General features: G+C 37.2%; 1 protein-coding gene across 2 annotated transcripts in view; it reads left to right on the forward strand.

The window, feature by feature from the left end:
• NECAB1 (N-terminal EF-hand calcium binding protein 1) overlaps positions 1 to 21,298 on the forward strand; it is a 53,943-nt gene extending 32,645 nt beyond the window's left edge. For both annotated transcript variants that reach the window (XM_090137788.1, XM_090137789.1), the window contains 8 exons: positions 10,650 to 10,786; positions 12,757 to 12,869; positions 13,513 to 13,589; positions 14,072 to 14,125; positions 14,560 to 14,672; positions 16,658 to 16,735; positions 18,127 to 18,218; positions 21,011 to 21,298. In XM_090137788.1, coding sequence (XP_089993914.1) covers positions 10,650 to 10,786; positions 12,757 to 12,869; positions 13,513 to 13,589; positions 14,072 to 14,125; positions 14,560 to 14,672; positions 16,658 to 16,735; positions 18,127 to 18,218; positions 21,011 to 21,039 — 693 coding nt within the window. In that variant the 3' untranslated portion in view covers positions 21,040 to 21,298. The remainder of the gene's footprint in view (positions 1 to 10,649; positions 10,787 to 12,756; positions 12,870 to 13,512; positions 13,590 to 14,071; positions 14,126 to 14,559; positions 14,673 to 16,657; positions 16,736 to 18,126; positions 18,219 to 21,010) is intronic.
• Positions 21,299 to 21,654: the final 356 nt, after the last annotated feature.

A 21,654-nucleotide genomic window follows, 5' to 3' on the forward strand; every position in this document is an offset into this window, starting at 1 on the left:
TAATTCACCATGAGTTTTGGAAATCATATACATTAATGAACATCTTGGTTTTTGTTTACAAACAGCCCCAAATTACATCTACCTTTCATCAGAAAGATCTCCCACCAAGAGCAATTCAATTTGGCTTTTCTATGGACTCGTGGTTTTTAGCCAAGATCAAGCAAATCATCCCCATCACTAAAAATTGTTTCCACTTGTAGATATTTTTAAACCAGTAGATTAGCAGATAACTGACTCTCCTGCAAGGCCATTGCAGCTGAGTTTCTGTGCTCTTTACTGACCTCTGTGCTTTGAAAAGGTTTTCAGTACGGCTTTCCTGAATAGAGCTTTTCTCTAGTCCCCATTCTGTCTGAGAATAAAAATACTGAGTCATCTACTGGAGAAAACATTCTGGTCTTCTAGCAGTTTCAAACAGTTTCCAAACTTTATTGGCCTATTCTGAGGTCAGATCTTTCCAGCTTAACCAAGCTGGAGAGCAGCTTACTGCTTGAGTGATCTTATTCAAGCAGATGGGAGTGTCCCAGGTCTTTATCCACTACAATGAGTGTGATGGGAGCAAAATTCAAATTTCAGGACTTTTACTATGATAAACACAAGGTAGCAATGTATCAAATAGAAGGATAGGAACTGCTCACTGATGTAGGAACAGTTTGTGCTCTGTCACTTTAGGGGAAGGTGCCATGCTAAAGATGAGGAGAAATAAATGATCCCATTTACATCTTCCAGCAGGGAAAAGACTTTGTGTGCATGTAATTGCAAAAATTAATATATTATGGGTAGCTATAGCCCTTCTGTTTTGTCACTGATCTCTTCTGTTCTATCTTAATCACTGGTGTTGTTTGTTTTCCTCATACCTGCCACACTGATATTTTCCTGATCAAAGTGCAAACCACAGTAGTTCTGTTCATGATTGTTTATCATCTTAAAGAAAGCAAGTATTGAAATGTAAAGATGCAGAACACCTCCACAGAAGTGCTGAAAGACTTGTCTTTCCCCCTGACATCTGTTATAAGAAAACACAGAATCAAATTTAAATACAAAATGTAATCTCAACTTTCCTATCGCCCAAATTAACAAAATACCTTTGTTGACCTGCATTTTTATTCTAATCAGATACAAATGATTGGAAGAGAAACTTCGCAATCCACAACCTATAATATAAAATCAGCGGGAATTGGGAATTACTGAGAGCAGCTCAGCCCAGCAGAGAAGCTTCCTTTGGAGAACAGGACTGTATGGCCACTTGCTTGTTTCTTTTTTTTTTTTTCCTGAAAAATGCAGTCTTCATAGCATTCATGCAGATCACCCTGGGAGCTGTCTCAAAGTGGCTTAAAAGCAGCAGACCTAAAAGTGATCAGACCTCTATCAATTAAATGCTTAAGCTGTTTTTTTTTTTAAAATGTTATATTGTTATACTTACTAGATCATATGTTTTAATTCCAAGAATAAATAATGCAGCAGGTTCTATATTTTAATAAAAATGCAAGCTACAGCTGACTTTTATAACTAACATTTAAAACTTACAGCCAGTGAGCGAGAGCAGAGCTTGACCCTGGATAACTTCCTCTCTGAATACAAATCCAATAAAGCCATAATATGTTAAGTGGGTCATTTCCATGCAGTCCATCAAAACTGACATAAGAAGAGAATATGTTGATGAAGCAGTGCTGCCCAAAGTAATAACACTTATTCAGTCAGATCCTAGAATGGTTTCAATGCAGCATAAAAAAAGTATTTGGGGGAATGTGGAGCTGCTTTGCCCCCTCAGCTGTACTAACTGCAACACAGCAGAAACTTCCCACTTTTGCTTGTCAGCACAATAGGAATTTATTTAAACAATTACTGGAGATACCCCCTTCAGCTTTTTCTCCACAGTTTTTTTTCATCATCCTTATTTCATTGTTTTCACTCTTTTCTCCCTCAACAATACAAGGGATTTCTTGAATAGACAAAAGCCAGAAAGCACTATGGCCAGAACAGATGCCTTACACATTCAAAATTGAACCAAGAGAGGTACAACCTCTGAGTGCACACTCTGTTAAATATAGATGTACAGGTTTTGGAGATAAAAGCACTGCGACCTTACAGTAAAAGAAATGGCAGACAAACAAACAAAGTGAGAACACTGCAAACTTTCTCTTTTTTTAAACTGTGAAGTTTCACAGCCTTGCTTTGGGTGAACTTTTCTTTCCTTCTTTGCAACTATTTTGTGGAGAAGACACATGATCTGTCTATGACAGCTAGAGACAAGGCTCAGCAAGTTAGCAAGTAGCACATAAGAGCAATAACCACGTCTCATTTATACCCAGTATTTAAATATGCAAACATTAAAAAAAGGATGGAAATGAAGGATAATTCCTATTCACTAGAACAATCAAGTTCCAGAAAAGCCTTCCAAGCATTTCAGACAAAAACATAAACTAATAATAATAATAAACCCACTTTCTACATGTTGCTTAAAAAAAAAAAAATGCATTAAGGGAAGTTGTAACACAATGGAAAGTGCAACAATGACAGCAGAGCAGCAAGATCCCAGGCTGCAGCACACGAAGACCAACTCAAACACAACAGTCATTGGCACAGAAACAAAGGAAAGAAGCTGCTTATCCTCAGAAAGCCTCAGGTACACAGGAGTCCCCTCAGAGATACCTCTTCCTCCACTGCCAACCCTTAAATGAGGTCTGGGAAGGGGTGAATCCTGATTCCACAGCTTCCAGTCACTCAAGGCATTGCGTGCACCTGAACACCCCTGGATTGGCCCTGCCTTACCACCAGGTGCTCAATCACTGTTCCAGGCTGTGACTTTGCATTCCCACTACAGAAGCTTATGGTATAGTGTTCAAGAAATGTTTAGATGTTGTACTAAAGGACATGGTTTAATGGGGAAATATTGGTGGTAGGTGAATTGTTGGACTGGATGATCTTGGACGTTGTTTCCAGTCTCGGTGGTTCTATGATTCTATGCATGCAACAACAGAAAGATGCTGGATTTACTGACTGACACATCACACCTAATTCTTTGCTTCTATGAAATCATTTACTTTTCTGTTTTACTCAAAAAAAAAAAAAAAAAAAAAAAAGAGAGAGAAAAAAAAGAAAAAAGAAAAAAAAAAAACCAATGCAGCCTTGTTACTACTGAAAAAAATCATTATCAGTCTAAAAATAGGAGCCAGTTAAAGTAAGAGAAGAGATTATAAGAGCTGAAAGAGTAATGCAGGGACATGCAATTTAGTTACTGACAATGCAGTTATAGTAATTATGCAAATCACTGCACTTTGATGGGTTGACAACCATTGCAAACCAGAATATCTTGATTTTTTTTTTAATTGCATATTTGAGTAATAGTAACAAAAGAAATTGTATAAATTGTTTCCTTAAACAAAATAGCTGGAAAAAAAATTATATGACAGTATCTCAGCAATAGAGTTTCATGACTAATATTCTGTTTGAGAGAAAATGAAGTTTCAGATTGTTGGGTTTTTTTGTGTTTGCCTGGCAGTAGTTTTTGCACATGATTGGAATTTATTATCAATTTTTTCCACAATCATTGTCCTGGTCTCTTTGAAAGTGCACTTTTTGCAAATTAACCTTTCTCAGAATTAATGTATTGAATAACTATTACGTCCCTGCTGCCTGAGATTAATGTCAGGCAGGTATCCTGATCATTAATATTCATGTGTAAGCTTTGAGTCTAGTTAATTTTTTTCTTACATTCATTGTTACACTTTTTCAGGTCAGTGTCAGTCTAAAATACCATCTACCTTTTTGATGTTTTCAAGTCGGTAAGATAGCCAGATTCCATTGGAAATGCAGTGCTAGAACAAAAAGGAGTTTTTCCTTTCATTCCCAATAAAAAAAGAGAAATCTATTCAGGATGAAGATTACATAAAATCTGAAGGTAGCCAAATGAAGTTCAAGACAGAGAGAGCAGCAGTGGTAATACTGCTGCATGCAATGACTATTTTTAATACTGTAAGGCAACTGATAAAAATATATCACTGCAGCCTAATGCATATATAACTTAACAGCTAATTCTTCCTTTACATTTGTCTGCTTTGGGCCATCTTTTAATAACAGTTAACTCTGTTTTACTAATTTAAATGGACACTGAAGAACTGAAAGAACAATTGTAGTTCTTTCCATTACAGCGACAAGGGGTTTTGATTCTCATAATTACTTAGAAGATGTTTAGAATCTCATAATTCTCTTGAAGGTCTAAGACACTAGATAAAAGATCATAGACAAAGGAGAGTTCCGGGAAGAATGAGCACTTCTGAATTGCACTTCAGAAAACATCTCAGAATATTTATCACCCAATCAGTAAATCAAATCAAAGGATTTGTGATAGTGGAGAAAATGGTGCACTTTCATTTCTTTTTACCTGTCTTCTGGTAAAAACCCAGTGGTGGGTAATCCACTTGAATGGATATAAGAAGATCATACTAAATTCCATTCCGCTTATGTTCTTCCCCTAATTTTTGATGAGACAGACTTGCCAGTGGTTAGGATTGGAGTCTGGATCCCTTTTGCTTAAATCCATATACTAAGCAGTTCTTCAGCTGTCTGCTATAAACTCATCTGAGGAGATGAATGCTGGCAACAGTGCTAAATATATCACCAGTTGCTCTCTGCTACCAGGCAGGGAGAATTCTATGGCTAAGCAGCTATTTTTATGCAAGGACATTATTAAACGATATTTTGGGATTTTATTGCGCACTATTTTCTACCTATAAAATTTAATAAGTCAAGTCAAATAATATTATGCAAGTCAAGTCAATGCAGATAAACTCAACAAGCTGCAAGCAATGAATTCTTACCAGTTGTGCAAGCATATCCTACAGATACATCCCTTTCCTCTTCTTCTCAGGAGAGGACACACTTGGGAACTCCTTTGTTCTTTGTGGGAGTCCCACACCTACTGGGTCAGAAAGAGACAAAGCTCAAATTTTCCCAAAAATGATGTGCTAAATAGTCAGAACTTTAAAAAGTGAAAAGGAAAAAAAGAGAAGAACATAACCTTAATTAAGTTAATATCCACAAATCTAAGCAAGAAAGTGCATAGAAATAACTTCACAGCAGAAAAACAAACAAAAAATCCATTTAATTTATCTATTCTTCTGTCAGCTTTGATGCTTTACTTCTATTCTTACAACTTTCTTCCAGGAGCAGTGGCATTACATTTATCTTGCTACCTGCTGATCTAAGACAGTTACTTTTCTCTGTGCTATCCAGTACTCTTAATAGGACTTAAATAGAACTTACTTTTTATTTTGGTATGACTTTTGTACATGTTATTGCAAGAAGATTATGTTACTCCTTCAATAATCCCAGTAAAGGAAAGTGATAGACTGTTCTTCTCATGGATGCTTTTTGAAATGAGTGTCAGTATTCTCCTGTAGGCACCTGTAGCTATTTTATGTCGTTGCTCTTATGTCACCACTGTAAGTGGTAAGTAGACTTTGCCACTGTTCCAGCTCTCTAGGAAGAATTGAAAGAGGCAGTTCATTTGAAATACAGTACTTTAATAGACTTGTTACATTTGTGCTGCATTTTAAAATTGAAGTTGCATCTATAATAGTTTGGGATGTTATGCATCCACTCACTCTTTCAAAGAAGATATGCTAAAAGTTGAGTTTGTGTGAAGCCACTGAACAACACTGTAAGCATCTCTGGATCTGGCTTCTGTTGAAATTCTGATTTTGTTCCAACCCTGTTATGATACTATCCTACTGTCTGAAAAAATAGGTCTTAGTCATTGAAATGAAAAGGGCATGAATTTGTTTTCTTCTGGCTACAGCTATTCTGCCTAATTTTGTATCCTGAATTCAAAATCATAACCTAGGGCAATGTCCCATTGATGTTGTATCTACACGTACAGGGTAGATCTATTCTGGACTAATTTTGATTCAGTGATAATTTCAGTTGCCTGGGGGTGTTTTCTGTAAAGATGTGCAAGCAATTTTTTATGAAATGAAATGAATTTGAGATTACAAATAAAATAGGAAATAGGAAATTTCAGTCATGTAACAGTACTAAATGCAATATATAGTGCTACAAATAAAGAACAAATAATTAATAAAATAATGCTACACAACATAAAATAATAAATGATACTATAGGAAGAAGAAGGCTACAGAACTAGATTTGTTCAGCCTGGAGAAGAGGCTGAGGGAATATAGGATATCTATCTAACTAAGACATGGAGGTTTAGGTTAGATATTAGGAGAAAGATTTTCACACAGGATGGTGACCCACTGGAACAGGTTGCCCAAGGAAGTTGTGGATGCCCCATCCCTGGAGGCATTCAAGGCCAGGCTGGATGTGGCTCTGGGCAGCCTGGTCTGGTGGTTGGCGACCCTGTATATAGCAGGGGGTTGAAACTAGATGATCTTTGTGGTCCTTTTCAACCCAGGCCATTCTATGATTCAATGATGATTCTATGATGATTGTGATCTACAGAGCTGGCCCTGCTCTGTAAAGAGGCTGGAATAGATGACTGGCAGCTGTCTGTTACACGTAAGTTTGTGGGTCTTGTCTCATATCCCGTCTCTTCAGAAAGATTTCAATTTTCTTTTTGTTCCAGTCATTTCTAGTGTGCTTGCCTCTTGGTAAATGAACACAGGCATTCCCATCTTTCCCCACCTCAGGGAGCTGCTTTTTTGATAAATGAGTCAGCATCAGGTCACCTGATGGAGAGGATGGGGCTGGAGCCAGGGCTCAATGGGATCCAGAGAATCACAACCTGTGGCAGCTGGGAAGTGGTCTCCCTCAGGGGATACTTAAGTTTCAAATACTCCTCCTATTCAAGGATTCCTCTTCTGTATGTGTTAAGGTAGCTGTAAGCCAGTTTTAAAGAGCATGGTGACCTTTTCTGTAGGGAAATCACTAATTACATGCATCCTCAGTAGCGTTAATGGGAACTCAAATCTTAGCTGCTCGCAAAGGTCATAGCTGTCTCTCAGTGAGGGCAATGTGGAAAGTTGCCCTCATTCACTCACAGTCAGTAAAACTAACAACTAGAATGATATGTTAATAAAGACTTATTTCATTTGGACTTCCCAAACAGCTATATAGTATAATATGCATGCTAATGAACTGTAATTTACAGTTAATGACATGCAAGAAACAGATCGTTTTTCAAGTTTATGTACAGAAGCCATCAGTTGATCAAATTATTAATTGGGGCAATGCTGACAATATAAATACTCTGCTTGCCAGTTGGTCTGATTATAACATAATATATACCTAATGCATTGGTACATATTTTTCTTAGTTCAAAATCAGCATGTTTTTTCATTTGGTGAAATGCTCTTTAGTAAGATAGAAATTAAGGCCCTTTTCTGTTGGAAGTAGAATGTGAAGTTATAGCAAAGCATGGCTGGTAATTCCTCTTTGTTAAGAACTGGAGTTAAGATACAATTTGAATTGTAGCCGAAAATTTTTTTCAGTCTATGACTTAAATTATTACAAAGTTGACAATTTGTAAATGATTATTGTTTTTGTTTTCCATGACTGTTCTTACAAATTAATGATACAAGTAACAGTTATGTGTCAGCAGGCAGGAGTTTGGCACTCAACGAGTTGCTCAGACCTTCCAATCTGTTACATAAGAGCCACATTGATCTCTGCAGAAGGAATGAGCCCTTCAGTTGGGATATACAGAGAGACCTCGTTTAAAGCAATAGAAATACTTCCACTGGTTTCAGTCCATGAATTAATCAGGTTTGCAAATATATAGGAAGTTAAACGGAGCTTTAAATAATATCTGTAGAAATAGTGTTGTTGTTTTAATTCTCTGATTAAAGAAAAACATTAAATAACCATTTACCTAACTGGCCATTGTTGTACATACCAATGTTTGGGTAAAAGATAACTATAAGGAAAGAGTCTTTGGTAATTCTAGACTCCCACAGATGGTGTTAGCATCCTGCCTAGCCTATCTTTATGTAAACAAGCTGTGTACCTGATAAGGTAGCCCTAAACCATTTTCAAGGATTATAGGGACCTTTCCCACTGGGAAGGCTTAAGGATACCACTATGGGACAACAGAACAGGAACAAAAAGAACTAACTCCTAGTATGTGTATGAACATGGAATAAGTCTGATTAAAAAGACATTAATAACCTTCATATGCAGGAAAGCATTTCTGAAGGAGTCAGAAAGGAGCCAGCTTCAGCAAGGATCACATAGCTTATGTTTACATTGTGCCAACAGCACAGGCCCACCTGGGCAGTTTGCAAAATGGAACATTATTGACATACATTTTAAGTTCTAATTCAGCATGCTGCTATCAGATTTACCGTAACTATGAGTGGGAAGCTATAATGAAATTATTTTTGGATATGCAGAACTTTAAGACAGATTAATTCTTCTCCTTCTCTTGTCATGTTGCTTTGATTAAAAAGCTTATTAAAAATGGTCACTTCTATCGCGTTCTATTCATTTATTTCCAAGTGCACTGGTGACAGCTGAGAAATTAAACAAACCAGGGATTTCAGCTACAGGGTTTTATTTAGCTGTCCATACTACACAGATTTGTACAGGTTCTTATATGCCACATAGAATCAGAATTGTTGGAACTTACATGATTTCCATCAGGTGCAACCAAGTTTTACATCAGTTGCAGTTAAGGGGTTGGAAAATTTAGAAGGAAAAATCAGATATTGTGTTGCATAATAAGATGTACTACAGAGAAAGGTTTCTAAAAATGTTGTTTATGGGACTAGTATGAATCTTAGGTATTTGTTCAAAAGGTAGAATGAGAATCTTGTATCTCTCTTTTAGAAATTTATAAACAAGAAGTTATTTGTTTGTAGTGTGCCTCACACCTGATTCATTTGAAGAGAGAAGAAATAATATAGATGGTCATGAAGCTCCTGGCTGTATAAGTAATTCTGATCATTCGTGGGTGGTTCAACATCCAAGATTTCTGTAGCAGAAGTCTTTCAGCAAGAACTTAATAGCATATATTGTGAAAGAGAGCAAAGTGCTTTTGAAGCTATTATTGTGCAATCTTTTATTTCTCATTTACATTTCAAAACATCTCCTATTTGTGTTCTGATTGCAAACATAAAAATGCAAAAATCAAGTAAATTCAAAGAGAATTCTAAAATTGGGAAGAGCTTAAAAAACACCCCACATACTCAGGGTATTAAAAAATACCCACAAATATTCAGAGGTTTTCAGCTAGAATAGGATGCAACACCATTAAATAACAAGCTTTCTTTAATGTTAACAGACCATCATCTGTCAATTGGAGTAACCACAGAAATCTTTCATTCAGTGCTCCTTGGATACTATGAAGCCTTTCTGGTGTCTGATGAAATTGTAGCCAAAACTTTCAAGATCTGCAGAGTGGATTTCTTGGACAAGCAGTATGGGGGCAGAAAGTGGGTACCAGACTACCATCCTTAGAGCAGTAGATAACATGGTCATTCATAGTCTAGGACATGGGAGGCCATTTTACTTCTCTTTTCTTGATGAGGGCTCTACTAAGTAAGCAGAGGCTTAGTAAGTAAGCTACTAAGTAAGTCCCTTAGTAAGGGACTGGCCTTGCCCCTCTCTTGCATTTATTAGAGGGATCAGCCAGGAATAAGAATCACAGAATTGCAGGGGTTAGAAGGGACCTCAAGAGACCATCGAGTCCAACCCTCTGCTGAATAAGGTTCAATACAATAGGTCGCACAGGTAGGTGTCTAGATGAATCTTGAATATCTCCAGAGAAGGAGACTCCACAACCTTTCTGGGCAGCCTGTTCCAGTGATCCATCACCCTTATTTTAAAGAAGTTCTTCTGCATGTTTGTATGGAAAAGGAAGGGGTTGTTTACTTTATTGCATATGTTTACAATATTGTATTAATTCTTCCCTCACACAGCATTTACCTGTGTGCACATCTGGGCTACTGGAAATGTTAATGTTGATTCTGTTCATGGAAATCTGACTCCTGGGGTGATTGATAGAGTGAGCAGTTGCATGAGTTCTTCAAAAACCTTTTTCTGTTTTAAGCAGATGTTTAAACGTAAGGTTGATTTCTTGCATACCTTGATGGCATCTAATGAAACTTTTTCAACAAAGCTTAACTGACACTGGTATAGAGCAAGATCGTAACTGGAGTCATTAGTGAACTTAAAGAAAAGTGTCTTCCAAAATAATTAAACAAATAATGGGAACCAAAACCTGTCAAGGATTGCTATATTCAAAATTCACTGTTTCTGGTGCTGGCAGTCCTTGAGGCAAACTGATGATGGGAAGAGGCTTTGGGCAGGGCAGGTGTTGTGTGATACTGCTCTGGAAAACTCCACCAGCATTTTGGCAGTATCACCCATCACCTGCCCTGCCCAAAGTCTCTGGCAGAGACAGGGCCAGATAAATGACATTTCACAAGAATGGATGTGAATAAAAATTCTGAATTTGCTTCAGTAGTTGTCAATATATCTTGGCTTACCCATATGTAGGAAGTAATATGATATTGCTATCAACTGGAGATAAAAAAATGTGAGGAAGAGGGGTTTTTTTTAATAGACACTGTGTTGTTGAAATTTATACTTGGGCCTCTCTTACCTTGGATGGGGAGAATGTTCATACTTGGAAATTCATTTCTAACACAATAGGCAAATTCTTAGTAATTTCTTTTCAATGTAATTTTTAGGACTATCAAGAAGCTTCTAATTTGGAGCAGTTTGTGACTCGCTTTCTCCTGAAGGAAACGCTGAACCAGCTCCAGTCCCTCCAGGCTTCCCTGGAGTGTGCCATGGAAACCACAGAGGAGCAGACTCGGCAGGAAAGGTTGGTAGCCAGCATGGAGAGGGGGCCACCACAAACCTCTCAGATATTTTGTGTTTCATCCAGCACCCTGATGCAGGGAATAACAGGAGAAATAAGATTTCTTTTTTCATTCTCCATAGGAACTCACTGATAGTTTTCTTCAAATTGACTACAAGAGGTTTCCACTCTGATTGTAGGTCAGGCTGCATGTAGGAGTGAGAAAAAGCTAAGCGTGAGAGCACTTTATTGCATCCTAATCTTTGTTCCTTTGACCTCTTTTAAAATCCATTGATTATTTAATATCAAATGCAGAAAGATCAATGCAACGTGTAGAACTCTGAAATAACCAAGGTCACTGCCTGCCTCTTTGTTTGCTTCTTCTGGCTTTATGATTGTTGGTTTTTTTATTCCTGGTTGCACAATATTCCCAACATGAAGAAGAGAAACAGCCAGCTTCTTGCTGCAACATGAGGCCTATAGTATTGGTTCACACCCAAGTCTATGAGCTCTATATCACCTGGATAATCAATATCCAGGTTTAGCTGAATTTAATGGGATCTCTTCATAGATGAGAGTCTGTAGGATCAAAGGCTGCAATATTTCTGAAAGGGTGCCTAGCTTCATGGACTTGTTATCCTCAGTATGTTATTATAGAGATGAAAGGGAGAGCAAAACACAAGCCATTGTGTTCCATTGGCTAAGATCTCAACACTTCTTTATGTTGTAAAATGTGTTGCTTTTTCATACTGTCATTCTCTTAATTGCTTTGCTGTTGATTCTGAGATTCCTGAAGTACACGAGTATCGCACTCAGGTTTTGTGCCACAGCTTGACCACAGGAATCACACAGGTTTTAAAAAGTGTACAGAGCAGGCACAGCACATAAACCCCTCTATTTGCACATACATCTTTCTAGGCTCCCCACACCATTGGTGAGAGAGAAAGAAGTCTCTAATGGCCATTTCAGAGCTGGAGGCTAATTTGGGTGCTCTAAGCTATCCTCTGCATTAATTACAAGTTGACTTGCCTTCTAGGACAGCATATCTAGCCTTCTGAGTCCTTGTAACTCAAACAACTACCTTGGATGTGTAAAATTGGGCAATATAAATATCCTTTTTGTTGCCAGATTTCTCTTCTGTATTGACTGCCAAATAGGGCATTACAGAGAGTTCTTCCTCCAGTTTTACCACTACAACTATTCAGAAACATCCTCTTGGATAGTGTGCCATGGCAAAAAAAATGAGAAGGAGCTGTGAGCTGTTGAGCCAAATATCATCTTCCTTGCTTTCTGAGGTAGCAATAGAGAAGCCAGGCAAACTGAGCAGTTTTGGAGAAAATGTGGTTAGTTTCTAGATGCCTCAGTCCCAATCCAAAATCATCTTCAATTATGCTTGAATTAACACAGGGGGAAACTGCCTGAAGCATAGCCCCAATAAGGCAATCCTAAGCTAATTTAAGTCTTTACACTGGGGAACTGCCATAATTTGGCTTTAGTGTTAAGAGATTTTATCTTGGTCATATGTGGCAGCAAGTGGTACCCAAAAAATACCTCCTTAATACAGTTAAATCTTCCTCAATGTGAACTTCATCCCTCAGTTTCAGCTGCTGTATAACCCCAGTTCTGCAGAGACGGTACCACAAGATGACACTGCAAGGAGGGCTCCTCAGGCTAGGTCAGAACCATGACACTGACAGCCCTCAAGCTTTCACTCTCAGAAAGATAGGTTTATGCCATCTTAACCCTCCTTTTTTTTCTTGTTTATGACAAGCAATGTGGTCATTAAAGTCATTAAAAGCACAAGTAATTATTTGTAGCAAAATTATCTGGAAAAGAATTCAGTAGTAGCAATAGATATTTCTAATTTATTTTTTCTTAGTTTAAAGTGGCAGGTACAAAGAGATGAAGGAGATGAAGACGTTTCTGAAAACAGAAAGAGGAGACATGCTCTCTCACATGCGTTACCTTACGAACTGTCCTGTGTTCCTGTGCAGACAAGGTCCAACAAAACCAGAAGTGCTCTCAGTGCAATGGCCAGGAAAGCGCTCAGCTCGAAGGCTTCAAAGGAACAACAGCCTATCGCCCAGTAACCCTCAATTTAACACAGGTATGGCATTTCACAATTTAAATGTCTATAAAACATGTATGCATATGTGGAGAAAAAACAAATCTTCACCTCAAAACTTTAATTTATATGTGCCAACTAATTCAGATCCTTTACTGATACAAATCAACTTTCAATTTAATATAGGAGGTACCAGCTCAAACTGTAGCCTAAGAATGGATAAAAAATAAATATATAAATATGGGCCAAACTGGGATATTATTTTGGGTCTGTCAGTTGAGTCAGCATTTCTTAATTAATATTTATAGCCTATCGATAAAAATGAAAAAGTGACAGCATAACTTATGCAGAAGCAGAGCTTCGTGTTATAATCTGGTTCATCCTGCAGAGCAAAGCATTCCTCTCTTCTGTTATCATCATGACATCAAAACACCAGAGTTAATTTAGAACATAGTTTTCTTTCTGTAGTGGATTTCTACTGTATCTTAAGAAGAAAGTAAAACATTTGGACGGACAAAATTATCCTTTACATTTGTTACACCTAAATGAACACTGAAGTGATTGCAGCACGGTCTTCTTTTGAGAAGCAAAATAAATAAGTTGCAAGCTAAGTTAATTTTACAAAATAGATGAATATGGTATGTTCCAGCATTTAGTAATGTTTTCTTCTTCATTATTTCCAAAGGTTGGATTGAGGAAGAGAGCCAGTGGATGACCCAGATAAGCAGACTTCAGAAGCTGATTGACAGGCTGGAAAAGAAGGTGTGCATTTCTTTTCTTCTGCTTGTTCTTTTATTTCCAGCAAAGATTTCTGATCCAATCTGTCATAACCTCCCCTAGATAAGTTTATTCAGCATAAAGTTTTCTTTATGCAGAAAGTCTACTTCAAATTACCATACTTTCTTGTCTCATAGTCCATGCAATTTAAGACAACATTTTCTTCTTTAAGACCAACAAACAATTGTAAACAAGCAGATTTATTACAACTGAAGTATTACCTGCTCAGTATTGTAAATAAAACTTGGCAGAACAGCCTGGGTTGAATTTAAACACTGAAACACACAGGATTCTGCAAGCAGTGTTTACATTTGGTTTGCAGATAATAAAGAAGACATTTAATTATAATTTCTAGCGATGTAACAATATAATTATCAAAATAATTTTTAAATGGTAAGACCAATGTACATCTGTAGTACTGCCACCCACACTTCTTTTTTATTATTATTTTTTTGAACTGCTGTAAGGACTTAAAGCTTGAGCCATTTGAAGAAGAAGTTTTGGAAGAAAATGCAAGATCTGTAAGTATTTTCCAAGATAATATGTTTTGGTGTATGATTTTCAATGCTAGGTTTTGACACAACAATCCCAACTTGTCTCTCTTAAAATTTAGTCTGCAGAATACACTGTGAAAAGGACAACAGAATAGAACTTAAAATACCCATACAAAACTTTAATACTAATTTCTACATTGCTTTCAAAGGATACATTCAAACAAAGACTAAGCTCATGTAAGAAGGAAGTAGTGTCACAGCTCCCTGGGTTCATCTGGCCCAACCCCTGATCAAACACGGAAACCCAGAACAGGGTGCCCAAGCCAGTGGTCAGCCAGATTATGAAAATCTTTGATGACTGCATATTCTGATTTATTATAATAAACTTTCTTTAGTTTGAAGTACAAGAAATTCATAGGAAGATACCAATTTATTTATTTATTTATTTATTTTTGCATTAGCACATAATGATCGTTCAACGTCAAATGTCTGTGATAGAAGAAGAAATTGAGGAATTCCGGCTTGCTCTGAAGCAGTATGTGGAGTCTGCTTCTGCTCAGAGTGGCTGTTTGCAGTAAGTACAGCATTACTGTCCGTGGGCTGAATGAAGGGAAGTAACCTATTATCTTGAATAGTCTCTAAGTAGAGATAGATAATTTATGAAGAGAGAATCAGTAGCATCCCCTTTCCTGAATGATTATGCACATGTATTTATACAGAACTTCTCAAATACAACAGAAGCCATAAAGAGATGTCAAAAGTATATGTGTGAACTTCCAGCAGTATCACAAAATCTCATGAATGAAATAAACACTAAGTCTTAAAAAAAAAAAAACAAACACATTCACACATTCACACTCGTGTGTAATCTTCCTGCCCTCCAACTGCTGCTAAGACCATAAAGATAATCCCAGAGATACAGTACCATTTTTAAAGGCTTTGTAGGTCACCATTTCACAGCTTCCAGAAGCTCTTAGAGTAATAACATCTATTGGAAAACTCATCTGCCATCCATCATTTTTTTGCTCACCTGGTAAGTGAGCAACGGAGAAATTTGTCTTCCAGTTCTCTGCTTGGAAGCTTTGAAAATCTTTCCCTCAGTCTGTCACTGTCAAATTTTCATTCCTAATAAAGAATGTAAAGAACTGAAAAGCCATATTTTCAATAGTGTATTTTTGCTTTGCTCCTTTTCAAATGAAATAAAACCTTAGAGCAGGGTTAAGAATGTTTAAATTACTCACCGATATTCTGAATTTAACAGACTTTAAAAAGCTACTAATATACACATTACAGACCACAATGAAATATTTTTATAATGTGTACACAATATGGTTCTCATATATTCAAAGGCTTCAACGTCTGCCTGCCACGTCCCTAATTGGTGAGCCTTATTGCTACGAGACCATCACAAGTACAATGATTCTATCAGCAATATTCATTTAAAAAAAAAAAAAAATTAAGCTTGAAGAACAAAGAGTGCCGCTCCCTATCCTTCTGAAAAAGAACATCCAAGTTCAGTGATTGCATACCTTGAAGGAAAGAGAGCTTACACCACTTCAGAATGCAACTTAGGAAACGAAGGCAAAAACTTTCTTTCCCAAGTTTAAAGGCATTTGGCAGATCTGCAATGCCACCTACTGGCTGTTTTTAAGTTGAGCTGTTTATGCCATTGATTTTTTTTTTTTTTCCCCAAAAGTTCTTAATTGGTTTTTATATTTTACAGTACTTTTGCATACACCAGTAAGTTCTATGAATTCATTAGCTATTACTGTGTGAAATACAATCTGAGGTTAGTTTTCAAGCACATCACTAGTAAGCTCAAAGATTTTGGCTACTCAGTGAAATGCATACATATGTTTTCTGTGCCATATATCTAAAAAACAATGTATAATTTCCCCACGTGCTATGAAGCTGATATACTCAAGATAATAAACAGGATAATCCGGTGTACACAATCAGAGCTATATTATGGGACACATTTTATCCGTGATAAAATGTTAGCTGAATGCCCTAAGAACAGGTAAGCAATATCAGGAGATACTATTTTCAAAACTTATCTTCATCAGACATCAATCTGTCTTAATACTCTGTTGCTATGATGTGCTTTCAAAGCATCTGGTCTGTGTCTCACAGCCAAGGGCAGACTTTCCATGAATTGACTCTTCTGTGAAGCAGCACAAGTCATTCTATAAAATTCCTTCAGCTGTTCTAAGCGCACAACATGCTGTATGTATCAACATTTGTCTGATTTTCTGTAGTAGTGATTGGCATTTCTTCAGACTCTAACCATTGGAGAAATACGAAAAAGGAGTTTCATAAATGAGACCATCATAACTGTTATTAACATTAAAAAATAAAAAGCCATGACAATCCTCAAAATCTCATAGATGAGTTTTTGCTATATCATTCTCAAAAGTCACATGTTTGACTGTGTGTTGGTTTCTGTTTGTTTCAAAAAATCCTTTTATTTGGTTCATACTCAGAAAACCTGGGTAAGGATGCATATGTGAAATAGTTTTGACATGTTTGATTGAATTACTTCTGTCCTACATTTCCTAGTGTTTCCATACAGAAGCTTCCAAATGATTCCCGCTTCATTATTTATGAGTTCTGGGAGAACAGCAACATCTGGAATAGGTAAGCTGTGGTTCTGTTACTGGATTTGTTGTTGCTTTAATACACATATACATAAAGGTTTGATGATTAGAGAGCAATTGTGTGACCAATTGTGTACAAGAACTGAATACAAATTAACTACTGCTAATTGATCTCTCCTTATCTCCCTTATGAGGAAAGGCTGAGTAACCTGGGTTTGTTCAGCCTAGGGAAAAGAAGACTGAGGGGGGGATGTGATTAATGTTTATAATTATCTAAAGTGAAGTGGGAGGCAAATGGATGACACCAGGCTCTTCTTGGTGATATGTAACGATAGGACAGGAAGTAATGTTCTAAAACTTGAATGTAGGAAGTTCCATATAAACATGCAGAAGAACAACTTTAAGGTAAGGGCGATGGATCACTGGAACACATTACCCAGAGAGGCTGTGGAGCCTCCTCCTCTGGAGATATTCAAGACCCATCTGGATGCCTACCTATTGTATTGAAGCTTCTTTAACAGAGGGTTGGACTCAATGATCTCTTGAGGTCCCTTCCAACTCCTGCAATTCTGTGACTTCTTGCTAAATATATCACATTGCTTCAAAACAATGTAATTACTAAAGACTAAAATATAATTAAGTTTATACATAAAAACATCAGAAAAACACAGCCAATTTGAATAGAATAGAGAGAAGGGTATAGCACTGGATGAGTAACAGTTGATCAGAGACAAAAGAATAAAGAAATAACAGCTTCAGCATAGTTCAGTGATGCAGATGCAGGACACTGCAGGAGCCAAGGAAGGAGAGGGGAGGTGCAGCACCCAGCAACACACATTCACAGGGGAGCTCTGCCAAAGTCTCCCAAATGCACATCACAGCATCTCATCAAACAGATTTCCAGAATGTCTCTTTTGGTCAGACTAGCAGCTGATTTCTAGACTGTGGCAGACATATGGCTAAAAAAAGAATGGAAACAAAAAGGTTTCCCGTAACAAGTATTAAAAAACCCAAGCACTAGGTTCCTAAATCTGTAAACAGAAACAATTCTGACAGTAGATGGAGAAGTGTTAGTATCTTCCCTTTTGAACAAAGCCCCAGTTCAAAGCAGGCACGTTTACTGTTAGAAAGGGTAAGGAACAACAGTAACAAAGGTCAGCACATTTGGAATAAGAACTGGTATACTGAGTCACAACCAAGAGAAGAGCATCAGAGTAACAGTTAACTGTACAGGGGGAAAAAAAGCTCATTTAGTATAGCATGCAAGAAATTCATAGCTTTTCTGGTCTCCTCTCCCAGTATCATCACTGTCTAACTTGAGAAACACAAAATCCCTCCTATAACATGAACTGCAAAAAATTTGATTGCATAAAAATATTTAGTCCCTTAATACTTGTCTTCTTACTTTTTATTTTTTTTATAATTATTTAGCCACCTTCAAATGAATTACAGCAAGACATTCCAAAGAAGTAATGTGGACTTCCTGGAAGCTCCAGAGCTCATTACAACAATGCTAGTCCCTGGTAAACACATTTTTTTCACAACGTTTTATTTGTTGCATGAGAAGAGTTCTGCTGTATTAGTGTGTTCCTTTTATGAGTCCACTGCATATTACCACCCTTTAGTCAGTTCTGTTTTTGTAAAGTACGGAGGAGGAAGGGACTCCAAATGGTTTTATTTTAAGCAAAAACAAACAAACAAACAAACATAAAACGCATCAGCAAAAATAAACCCCACTGCTTTATTTTATATGGTACAAAGTGCTTTGATAGCACACGCTACTTAAGAAATTATCTAGAGTATAGAATACTGTCTGCAAATCATAAAATAGACTCTGTTCAAGATCTTCAGGCAAAGAAAACTGCCTCCTGATGAATTCAATTTAATCATATTTACATTAACTGAAGGAAGCATTAATTGCTAGTAATTCAGATTTGCTAACCAGTTTTACTGTACATGCTTCCTGCTGTGTTAAAATATGGGGAAAAAGCAAGGTGTTCAAAGATTACAAATTATTATTACAAACCAATAACCATACATCTTCCTTTTCAGATAAATGCTAAAAGAGACAGTGCAGGACTCTTAATTCCCCTTCTGTCTGACTACAGCCTAAATTTAAAATAAGAAAGTAAAATAAAGTGACTACCTAGCCTTATACCTGAGGTCTCTTTGAAAAGATGAATTTTCAGACCTTATGAGCCAAACCCTTGGTTGTAAGTCAGGATTCCTGCAATACAAGGGGATTGCATTTATGAACAAAGAATCCCTTCAAATCTTATGTCTTACTGGGAAACTGCTGGATTTAAGATAAATTTGGCTTTAGGAAACAACGCAGCATTTTCCCACACAGTCTTTGTGTCAAAGAGCAAGGTACAGACAGGAGCGTTCCAAGGGTTGTTTATTCACAGCTAGAGAATGTACAATTAATACAGAACAAAATGGAAACATACATTGTTTATAAATGCCTCAATAGAGAAGCATGTGAAATTGGATGCAGAGTGCATGCAGGTGCCTGCAGAGGGGAGTGCGGCCTGCAGTTGCCATGGAAACGCCGCATCTCGGCCTGCGCTCCTCAGGGTTGGGGCAAGCAGAAGTCACGCATTCACAGCATTCCGTACAGCATCTGGAATTCACACACCAGACTAGATAGCTCATTTTTGTTCTTTTTTTTTTTTAATGGGAAATGTTCCGCATACATAAACTACACGGATTGCATTTCTATTTGAAACGCAGAAAATGTTTATAAAGTAAAAACTGGTGGCTGCCTCTTACAGGTGTATTTTATGGGAGAATTTTAGATGAAGTAAATTGAAATCATTGTAAAATCAGGAAGAAAGAAACCAATCCATTCAACTAGTACAAGATAGGCCTTATTCTATAAACTGATTAGCTCAGATGCAGCTACAACTTTTGGCACACCTGGATTAAATAAGAGTTGATCTGATTCTAAATCACCATTTGAATCTGCTGCAAACATTACATACAACATGAGCCTTTACTCAGCTGATTAGTTCAAATGAGTACAGATGTGCAGCAAAGAATGACTTGGGAAGACGTGGTGTTTGAGTACCGTTATTCATTTACTATCAGTTAATAGGAACTGTGACTATTACAACTTGCACTTCTGTTGCAAGCAGACCAAGTTACTTCAGGGCATTGCGTCAGGGTGCCAGGTATCACTCAGTTCACCTGCATGGAGTGCCTACACTTTGCCTAAATGCAAAATCAGGATTTGAGGATATTAAAGTAGCTCTCAGTGAAGAAAAAAAAACACTGAGGAAAACTATTGAATATTTATGGCTCTATAATCCATGAAATAAACTGTTGTACTGGCATTTTTGTTGTTAAAGTTTATTAATCCAGTTATTAATCCAGTGATGTGTCAGAGCCTACTAGACTTCAATAGTTCACAATAAAGTAGGAATCTTAACCATCTTCTCAGTATACTTCTTCAGGAATAACTTGTTTTTTCAAATAAGTGCCAGAAATTGACAGGTTTATGGACACAGCCACTGGAACAAATTGTGTTTATGAATTTAATCCCCAAACTGTACAGTGCAAAATGAACAGTCTCTTAGCACTTCTCCAAGAAGGGCACTTGGCACCTAAGATACAGTCACAATCCCCTCCTTGCTTCCTTGTCTCTCTCCATAAATCTTGCTGTTATTCTCTGCAAGATTTCAATTTCCAAAGGCCAGTGTGGAGGGGCTGTGGGGAAAGAGCTACAAATATGTTTCACTTTGGCTCTATGTATAATTCAGTGATTGCACTTTCCTCTTTATGAAAATGACATTTTACAAGTCACTGTGAGGCAAAACACTCTTAAGCCTGCATAAAAATAAAAACAAAACACTGGCATCGGGATTGAATAATGTCACCAGGAATGAAAGTCACTGAAGGCAGCAGAAGCACCCAGGGGACACTGCTCAGCAACAGCACTGTCACATGCAGCACAACAGGCAGCCCCTCACAGTGAGAATTTATGTGGTTTGCTCTCTGGGATCTGGGTGCTTAATTCTGTGCAAATCCACCTCAGACATGTTAATACTTCTCTGAATGTTATCAAAAAAAGATCTAAATTTTTGTGTTATTGCCATCCTCCTACCAATTATGATCAGGTCTTCTAGTGTTGCATGTGTTCTTCCCCTGCCTGGAGTGGTTCTGTCCTTGAAAGTGTGCAGCTGTTGTATAGCTGCATATATAATGACCATTCCTTTACACCAGCAGTGACTTATGCATTATAGCTATTCTATTTAGAAATTTTATGTGATAGAAATACGGTATATGTAAATACATGAACTCTTCTCTCTTTCAGCATCGTGGTGGGTCCTCAATAACAACTAGAAGCTGTGATTCCAAGTAATTATGTTATGTTTTTCACTACAATAACATTGATTTAACAGTGCACCCAGGTGTGCTGGGTTAGAGGTTTATCACGTGATACTGCAACACTATGGATGTAATCTTTTCTGTTCTAAAACATGGAAAATCACATTTATTGCTTTGTGCTCTTGTGATCAGTTTAGTGAAATAATGCATTGTAAAAGCTGAAAAAAAGACAAAACTAAGCTCAACTGTTAACTGTATATTTAGTCCTGTCACAGAAAACTGCATCTTGATTGGTGTGACTGAGTATTTGTGAATACTTTTAGTCTCGCATTAATAAACAATTGTTACTTAATGCTGTTGTTTTCTGCTTGTACAGAAGAAACAGGTATAAAGTTGAAAACATTTCCATAAATGTCTATGTCTAATTTAGGAGAATAAATGAATACTTTGTTTGTGTTAATACTATCAGTCAGGAAATTTTCTGCCCAAGAAAAGACAAAGCAGCACCATTTTCTTTTAAGAGCCTCTATGGCCCCTGCCCTCTCCTCTGCCTCGCAAGAAGAAATGTGTATCTGCAGGCCAAACTGCTTTGGATCCACAGGTTTAATGTTTTACAGCTCATTTGCTTTG

Source organism: Phasianus colchicus, chromosome 3 (assembly GCF_987193195.1).
Source record: "Phasianus colchicus chromosome 3, bPhaCol1.hap1.1, whole genome shotgun sequence".
NCBI classification, from domain to species: Eukaryota; Metazoa; Chordata; class Aves; order Galliformes; family Phasianidae; genus Phasianus; species Phasianus colchicus.